This window comes from Palaemon carinicauda, chromosome 1 (assembly GCF_036898095.1).
Source record: "Palaemon carinicauda isolate YSFRI2023 chromosome 1, ASM3689809v2, whole genome shotgun sequence".
NCBI classification, from domain to species: domain Eukaryota; kingdom Metazoa; phylum Arthropoda; class Malacostraca; order Decapoda; family Palaemonidae; genus Palaemon; species Palaemon carinicauda.
This window is the reverse complement of record NC_090725.1, coordinates 195335293-195345292: the sequence shown is the minus strand read 5'-3', so window position 1 is coordinate 195345292 and position 10000 is coordinate 195335293. Positions and strand designations below refer to the sequence as shown.

Here is a 10000-nt window from a genome sequence, read left to right as displayed (position 1 = left end):
GAGCATGACAGGAAATATATATATATATATATATATATATATATATATATATATATATATATATATATATATATATATATATATATATGTGTATATATATATATATATATATATATATATATACATATATATATATATATATATATATATATATATATATGTATATATATACATATATATAAATAAAGTATATATGTATACATATATATATATATATATATATATATATATATATATATATATATATATGTATATATATATATATATATATATATATATATATATATATATATATATATATATATATATATATATATGTATATATATATATATAAATATATATATATATATGATAAATTTTGCAAATTTTTACGTGTTTTTCATATTCAAATAAGCCATATATATTTTTGATATATTAATGTCTGGATTCTCTTAACGACCTCGGGATCAGAGCCCCAGGCGAAATCACACAAAGACAAGAGCTTGGCTCCGGCCGGGAATCGAACCCTGGTCGGCAAGCTTATATAGACAGTGACTAACCCATTTGGCCAAATGGGTTAGTCACTGTCTATATAAGCTTGCCGACCAGGGTTCGATTCCCGGCCGGAGCCAAGCTCTTGTCTTTGTGTGATTTCGCCTGGGGCTCTGATCCCGAGGTCGTTAAGAGAATCCAGACATTAATATATCAAAAATATATATGGCTTATTTGAATATATATATATGTATATATATATATATATATATATATATATATATATATATATATATATATATATATATTGACGCAAACGTATCTAGAGGATTCACGAGCTTTATCCATTCCAGGAGCAAAGCCAAAATACTCAAAACTAAATGAATTTATTTTATATATGATAAATGGTAATCACAAGATGCATCCTGCACTTTCTTTGATACAGATACTGTATAACCCTATTTCGTAGGTTTGCAATGTTATTTATAGAAACAATTATAACCCCTATCATCAAAAATTGATACAAATTAATAATTCACACCTACATTAGAGATATTTAGAAATTTACCTTAGAGTAAAGCATTGGCTGGTATGAGGGAGACGAGAGGGGCGGCAGGGAAGGGGTATGGGTATCAGTAATTGGTGGGAGAATCTCCCTTAATGAGAACTCTTTCGGGAGTTCTTTCTCTTGAACCTGTTTACTATCACTAACTTCATCACTTGATTCACGCTCTCTAGACAGTAGGTGTGTTTTTTTTTACAATATCTAGTCCAGTTTCGACAAGGGACTTTTATAGGGCCAAATGGCGTGTTCTATTTTTATAAATTTCTTTGAGATCGCATTGTCGATATTATATTGATTCAGCACTGGTCCTATTACAAATTTTGCAGGCTTACCAGCATTCTTTAGATCTCTCCCTCAGTTGAAATCTCACAATTTTCTTGATAGTGAGACTTATTTAGCTCAATTACCATTACCTTTTCAATAATAGCGATTGTTAACCGTACCACCTACTAAATTCGTATCATCAATTCAGTTATACAGATACCTTTCATGTTCGTTCGTTCGTTTTAGAATTCCCTGCTGTAAACAAGACACGGGCTTATGCAATACCTTCAGTGTTAAGATCATGTTACAATTGATCCATCAATAACTGCATCCGATTAACACCATTTAATGCTTCAATATTATCCGTGTTGTTCAAAATTATAACTGTACCGATTGAGGATGCTGCAGTAGGAATGTTCAGTTACTATAGCTCGGCCTCAAGCTTTTTCTTCTTCCTACGATCTTTTTTTATTACATTTGGTGTCATAGTTACGATTCTATTAACATTATAACTGTAGCAAAAATGTCTTTATGATGAACTATAGTGGTGGCAAAATGACAAAGAATATGCTATCACATTTAAAAAGTTCAAATTGGCAGCAAATGTTATTTTGTTGAACAGGATGACATAAGTATTTTTATAGTTTATATAAAAATAGCCGCTTTCTTTTCAAAGCTAGGGTTGTAACTTAGCTAATAATAATAATAATAATAATAATAATAATAATAATAATAATGATAATAATAATAACAAAAATCCAATATAATAATAATAATAATGATAACAAAAATCCAATATAATAATAATAATAATAATAATAATAATAATAATAATAATGATAATAATAATACTAACTGTAAAAAAATCCAAATGCTAAGGTCTGTGAGCATTTGCCTGCTTTAGTAGGGCGCGTTGGCAACAGATGGTGCTGGTATATTGTGTACTTGTCGTCTGTTTTGGGTTCCCAATTCGAAATAACTATTTTAATTTTTATTACTAAAGGACAAACCTTTTTTTTTTTTTTTTTTTTTTTTTTTTTTTTTTTTTTTTTTTTAACACCTGGATGCGGATATTGTCTCCAACGGTAGGATCAGGAAAGATAGTATCGGATTTTTTTTTTCTTATTTTTTTTTGTTGTTGTTCAAGGCAAACGACGGATTCTTTTCTGTTTTTTTTTTTTTAGTTGAGGACAGCTTTTTGCAAAGATCATACTCCAGTTCTCCAGCTGAAGTTGATTGTGTTAAATCCTCTATCCCAGCTTTCAATGTAGCACATTTTAAAACACTATTCATTTAATGCGTTTTGCGATCAACTCCGTTAATTTCACTATGTTTCACTGCGTTCTCCAAATCATCTTTAGTAGTCAGTGAGCTTATACACTTTCCGGTAACCCAAAATTCAAAATTCCAGTTTTGGGGAAACACCCTAACATAGCTTCAGAAGGACTCCTCTTAATTTCACTATGAGAAAAATATTATTTTTCATTAAGTGAATGAAATGCAGAACTTCGCCCTAGTTGGTAGATTTATTACCACTCACCTAGATAGATAGTTTTCTTTTTATTTTATTTTACTTAATTTTTTTTTTCAAGATCATTCCTTGGCTTGTGTGTCGGGGTTTCCCGTGAACAATATGCAATTCGTGCCAAATCAGTTTTGACCTTTCAATGACAGAATTACAAAACTCGCGCCCCTCATCAGGCTGAATGGTGGCCCAAAACTAGTAAAAACTTAAACTAGATTATAAACAACTTCAAGATGTTAACGGGCGTAAGGTAATGAACTTGGTTAAATGGTCCTGATAAACAAAAATGAGTTTATTTACCATAAGGTTAGGATTGCAAATCGAGCAAGTAAATCTAACTGGCATCGACTGTTAAAATGCTTAAATATCATTGGTTTAACAAGTCTTCCTTTCTTAATAGCAGTTTTTTTCTGACATGTTTCACAACACTGTAAAAATAAAGAAATTTGTTATTCTGTTACATTTTTGTAACGTTCATTTACTCCATGAAGCATACGATACCCGCCTCCATGTGCAATACTACAATAATTCATCTTCATTGCTGCACATACGAAAAATAAATTTGTACTTCAAGCACATCGTAGCGTTTCAATAACCAAAAATCTGAAGGCACCTATTTTTCCCAACGTTTTTACACTTTTTGCTTGACTAGCAAGAGCTTCATATTTATCTTTAGACACTAAATTACTAAATTAATCATGTGACAAAACATGTATATGTAAGTCTATGTATGTGTCTATATGTATACCTGTATGTGTACACGTATGTATATGTCTATGCATATATTATGTATGTGTGTATGAATGCGTGTATGTGTTTACGTATGTATATGTATTTTTATATATCTATATATAGATGTGTTTTATATATATATATATATATATATATATATATATATATATATATATATATATATATATATATATATATATACTGTATATATATATATATATATATATATATATATATATATATATATATATATATAAGTATGGAGACAGGAGCAATTACTCAAGCATAAACATATTGGAGTAAGGAGACGCGTTCTGTTTTTTTCCATTCATTTATTTGCGCCGACGTTTCGTATCAGCTTGATACATTTTCCAGGCTGAAACGATTACAAGTTAATTGTGTATAAGTAAAAAGATACACACAACGTTTACCAACACCAAAATTAAAAAGCTTTTTAATAAATTAAGAATAAAAACAGAGTAAAAACAGAAGTGAAAGGGCTTGGAGCGAATATAGAGAAACAAATTAATTCAATAATAATTATAATAATAATAATAATAATAATAATAGAAAGATATATAATAATAATGATAATAATAATAATAATAATAATAATAGTAATAATAATAATAATAATAATAACAATAATAATAAAACGAACAAGACACCTACCCACAGCGGTAGCGTAAGGAGAACTGACATGAAAAATTGTTATGGAAGGGAGTATAAACAAAACAACAGGTAATTAGGCAATAAACAATTGGGTGGAAGACGACTGGTGGTTAAGAGAAGGTACAGTTAGCTTAATCATTATTGATTCAAGGGTGGTTAGTTCGTCTATATGTCGGGTTTTTCCTATTATATTAAAATGACTGGTATCTATGTGTGTTTTGCAACTTTTACTGTGATTTCTTATGTTAGATTGTTCTGGATTTGATAGTCGACAACCCGTTCTATAGCTAATTCCCTGATGAGAGGAAATTCGGACTTTTAGCAGCCTCCTGGTGCAACCGATGTAAGTGCCAAGATCACATCTGGGACAATTATACTTATAAACGAAACCGGAGGCAAACAGATCAGCCCCCTGTTTGCCTCCGGTGTCGTTTATAAGTATAATTGTCCCAGATGTGATCTTGGCACTTACATCGGTTGCACCAGGAGGCTGCTAAAAGTCCGAATTTCCTCTCATCAGGGAATTAGCTATAGAACGGGTTGTCGACTATCAAATCCAGACAATCTAACATAAGAAATCACAGTAAAAGTTGCAAAACACACATAGATACCAGTCATTTTAATATAATAGGAAAAACCCGACATATAGACGAACTAACCACCCTTGAATCAATAATGATTAAGCTAACTGTACCTTCTCTTAACCACCAGTCGTCTTCCACCTAATTGTTTATTGCCTAATTACCTGTTGTTTTGTTTATACTCCCTTCCATAACAATTTTTCATGTCAGTTCTCCTTACGCTACCGCTGTGGGTAGGTGTCTTGTTCGTTTTATTATTATTGTTATTATTATTATTATTATTATTATTACTATTATTATTATTATTATTATCATTATTATTATATATCTTTCTATTATTATTATTATTATTATTATTATTATAATTATTATTGAATTAATTTGTTTCTCTATATTCGCTCCAAGCCCTTTCACTTCTGTTTTTACTCTTTTTTTATTCTTAATTTATTAAAAAGCTTTTTAATTTTGGTGTTGGTAAACGTTGTGTGTATCTTTTTACTTATACACAATTAACTTGTAATCGTTTCAGCCTGGAAAATGTATCAAGCTGATACGAAACGTCGGCGCAAATAAATGAATGGAAAAAAACAGAACGCGTCTCCTTACTCCAATATGTTTATATATATATATATATATATATATATATATATATATATATATATATATATATATATATATATATATATATATATATATATACAGTATATATATATATATATATATATATATATATATATATATATATATATATATTATCTATATATATATATATATATATATATATATATATATATATATATATATATTGATTTGCTTATGTATTTATATACTGTAGATAAGGCTACCGTTATTCATATAAATAAAATGTATTGAAAGTCAAAACAAGAATTTACCGGTCACCAGAAATGACCCTTTTTGGTAGGTGTCTAATGAGGTTTGATCTCCGCCCAGTAAACACCTGATAACTACCCAGGTAGCTGGTATGGGAGTGTCATTGTTCTATAATCCTCTATATGTATGTTCGTACATTTACTTTCCTTATTAAATGTAAAGAAACCTTTCTCAATAAATCAGTCTTCTGAAGAAGTATCACGAAATTAGTCAACTCTGATAAGCACAGCAGCTAGAGGATCGATAAAAGGTGCCCTGTTAACGTCTATACATCGCCTGTCTCCAAATGGAATTATTTACATTATATATCAACTATTCTAGAATATATGAGTGAATAAGTGAGACCTAACTATGGTGGTGATAAGGACATTATTAAATAGTCATAGGTACAGTTGGCGTTCTTTTGAAAAAACTTAGTTAATCAAGATATATCTATTTAAAAGCTCATGATTTTGTAATAAGAATACTACTTTCTAATGTATTGATTTCTTATATAAATTTTAGATATAAAGAAAATGAACCACATAAAAAATACGAGGATGACCCTTAGTTCGAGGAAAATATATAAAAAAAAAAACCGTTGACATTGGATTGTATATAAGGAAATATTTTAAATTTTATTTATTTATTTACTTATATTTTCTTTTCAAATGTTTTCATAGACCCTCCTTCCTAATGGTTTACTATGATTTTTCCATATCCCGTACTTACTTGCATGACTAAATGGCTGCCTAAAGCCAAAAGGTGATTAAAAAATCTCTGGAGGAAAGTCATGGAGTCCTCAAAGTGGGAGAGAATAAAAGGGACTGATGAAGGTGGGCAGAAGGCCGTAGTGTACTGGGGTTCTCCTCCGGCGAAAGTGAATGCCCAGTAACCAATGGCTGGTAGACCTACCAAGAAACATTAATGGAATAAAAAGACACTGATTTCAAAATTATTTGATAAACATAGCAGTATTTTAATAATATATATATAATGTCTCATTAAAAATGGGATTCCAATAATTGAAAGTGAGGCTAAAAGAAATACATTTTTACAAATAAATTCACCTTGGTTTTCTATTCATTTTCTTCTCGGTATCAGAGTGATAGGCCATTTTAAATTCAAGCAGAGTGACAGATTTCTAATTGCTAAATTACAATTGATATATATGAGCAATTTGGAGCAATTCAAGTTCTATTTCACTTATTGTTTTATCAAATTATTCCTTAAGTAAAATCCTCTTTAGTTTGTGATATATAATATGCAGTTTTTCATTCTCTTTGTAAGTTAAAAATTACCTTCTAAGAGAGACAAATTCTATTCCATGGTTTAAGGTTTGCAAGCAAAGTTAGACAAAGGATGAGAGATGAAAAGTAAAAAAAACTGTTGCTTACATCGTGGATAAAAGAGGTTTTTAAATCTTAAAAATTACATTTAAAGAACATATTTCGCGAAACTTTATCTAATATTGTGATCCTCACCTAAATGATGTGCTAAGGCCAAACTACATTCATTGTACAGCAAGTCTACAATGGCGATGTCGAAGTCTCTCCGTCTGAGATGATCTATGAGTTGTTCTTGTCCGAACAAGGTGCTGCAGAAAACTCCAACTGTGAAGAAGGCATTCCATGGCAAAGCTGTCCAGGAGGTTCCTTTGCTCCACAGCAAGTCTTGAGGCAATTGGAAGCTGGAAATGAGAGTGGTTGCTTTTCAAGTTGATGCAATGGAAAATAAATGCTAGTCTTGGCACGTAAATGGTTGCTTTGCTGAAAAATGCAGCGGGCAATAACTGTCAATATTGCTACCTAAGTCACTTTGAAAAATAAATTTCTGGTCCAGATTTTCAGCTACTTTCATAGAAATATGTTTGTAATGCCACATATAACATAACTAAGCTTCAGGTTTAAATTCAATGCAATGCGAACCGAAATTTAATTCATGATAAAATAAAAACGAATTTATAACAAGGATGTTTTGCTGGTATATGTATGACAAGTTCAGAGCTTTTACAGTGGATATAATATAAATGAAATTTGTTGGTATCGGGAGTGACAGATGCCAAATATTCAATACAGGAAATATTGGATATTACATACTGATGTTTCAGTGTAAGTTTAAATCTCCAATTTTGGAATAAAAATATTATAATCTTTTTATGGGTGTTCCTTTATTCTGTGAATGATTATAAACTATGCAGACTTTTAGACGAGTTTACCATTTGATGGTATTTAGTTATCAGCAATTCTGTAAATGATATTTATTTTACGTCAATTGTTTGAAAAAGAGAACGTTAGATTCCTAAACAATTCGTACTGCATTGCAATAATATGTCACCGAATAAATTTATACAGCATCATTTGGGTAATATTGAGATTATACAATCGCAGCCTATTTTCCTAACTTTTCATTCAATATTTATATCCCTATTCCAGATTTTTTTTTTTTTTTTTCTTTTTTTTATAAATTTATCCTGTTTTCAGAACTTCTTATAATTGGAAAATCCAAATTATCAGATAATTAGGAACGTTAGTTACTCATCACGTTAAGGATTGCAGTAATATCCCTTTCAACAAGAGATTATGGCGTTAATGTCTGCTAATGCAATACCAATATAAATATAAATCATTTGCAGAAGATTGCCATCATGATGGTAAGTTTTAGGACGAAAATATAATTTCAGATAAGTTTCTGTATCCTCTCAAACCAGAGTTATTTATAGCGGCATTAACAGGGTAAATCGTAATCTGGAAATTATCTTAATTTGCCGCTACATTGATATTTAGGCCTCTAATAAGTGAAAAATAGATCGAATCAGAGAGGAAAGACACTGGAATCTAATAGAATATTTTCTCTTTTTATAAGATACTTATTATAATATACATACATACATACACACACACACACACACACATATATATATATATATATATATATATATATATATATATATATATATATATATATATATGAATAGTACATATGTAGCAAAGGTTCAAGTTTCTGCTTAGCCAAAAGCTATTATTATTATTATTGTTATTATTATTATTATTATTATTATTATTATTATTATTAATTACAAGCCAAGCTACAACCCTAGTTGGAAAAGCAAGATGCTATAAGCCCAAGGGCTCCAAAAAGGAAAAATAGCCGAGTGAGGAAAGGATATAAGGAATAAATAAACGATGAGAAAAATTAACAATAAAGTATTCTAAAAACAGTAACAACATCAAAACAGATATGTCATATATAAACTATTAAAAGACTTATATCTGACTGTTCAACATAGAAATATTTGCTGCAGGTTCGAACTTTTGAAGTTCTACTGATTCAACCACCCGATTAGGAAGATCATTCCACAACTTGGTCACATCTGGAATAAAACTTCTAGAATGCTGTGTAGTATTGAGCCTCATGATACAGAAGAATTGTTTATTAGAATTAACTACATGCCAAGTATTACCAACAGGATGGAACTGTTCAGGAAGATCTGAAGGTAAAGGATGGTCAGAATTATGAAAAATCCTATGCAACATGCATAATGAACTAATTGAACGACGGTGCCAAAGATTAATATCTAGATCAGGAATAAGAAATTTGATAGACCGTAAGTTTCTGTCCAACAAATTAAGAGAAGAATCAGCAGGTGAAGACCTGACAGGAGAAAAATACATGAAACAAGGTAGAATGAAAGAATTAAAACACTTCTCCAGAATAGAGTGATCACCAAAAATCTTAAAAGACTTTCTCAATAAGTAAATTTTTTGTGTAATGGAAGAAGACACAGATCTAATGTTTCTCAAAAGTAAATTTGCTGTCAAGAATCAAACCTAAAATTTTAAAAGACATACAAAGTTAAAGAGACATTATCAATGCTGAGATCCGAATGTTGAGGAGCCACTGTCCTTGACCTACCTACAATCATACTTTGGAATTGATGCAAAGTGAGTAGCAGCATCTGCATATGCAATAAGCTTGTTTTCTTGGCCGAACCACATGTCATGTGTATATAGTATGAAAAGAAATGGGCCAAGAACACTACCCTTGAGGAACACCAGATGCATTCCTATACGCACTATGGGGCCCATCTACAACAATGCTTTGAGGTCTATTACTTAAAAATTCAATAATAACGCTCAGAAACAACCCACCCAATCCCAACTGTTTGAGTTTGAAAACAAGGGTCTTGTGATTACACGGTCAAAGGCAGCACTAAAATCAAAGTCAATCTTACAAACTTCCTGATCACAATCAAGGGATTTTTATACAGCATTGGAGAATGTGAAAAGGGCATCATATGTCCAAGACCTTTACGAAAA

At 30.3% G+C, this 10000-nt stretch overlaps 1 protein-coding gene across 4 annotated transcripts in view; it reads right to left on the bottom strand.

Moving 5' to 3' along the window:
- LOC137643891 (UDP-glucuronosyltransferase 1A10-like) overlaps nucleotides 1-10000 on the bottom strand; it is a 142594-nt gene that overhangs the window by 37183 nt on the left and 95411 nt on the right. For all 4 annotated transcript variants that reach the window (XM_068376652.1, XM_068376644.1, XM_068376636.1 and 1 more), the window contains 2 exons: nucleotides 7166-7371; nucleotides 6414-6592 (listed from right to left, as the gene is read on the bottom strand). In XM_068376652.1, coding sequence (XP_068232753.1) covers nucleotides 6414-6592; nucleotides 7166-7371 — 385 coding nt within the window. The remainder of the gene's footprint in view (nucleotides 1-6413; nucleotides 6593-7165; nucleotides 7372-10000) is intronic.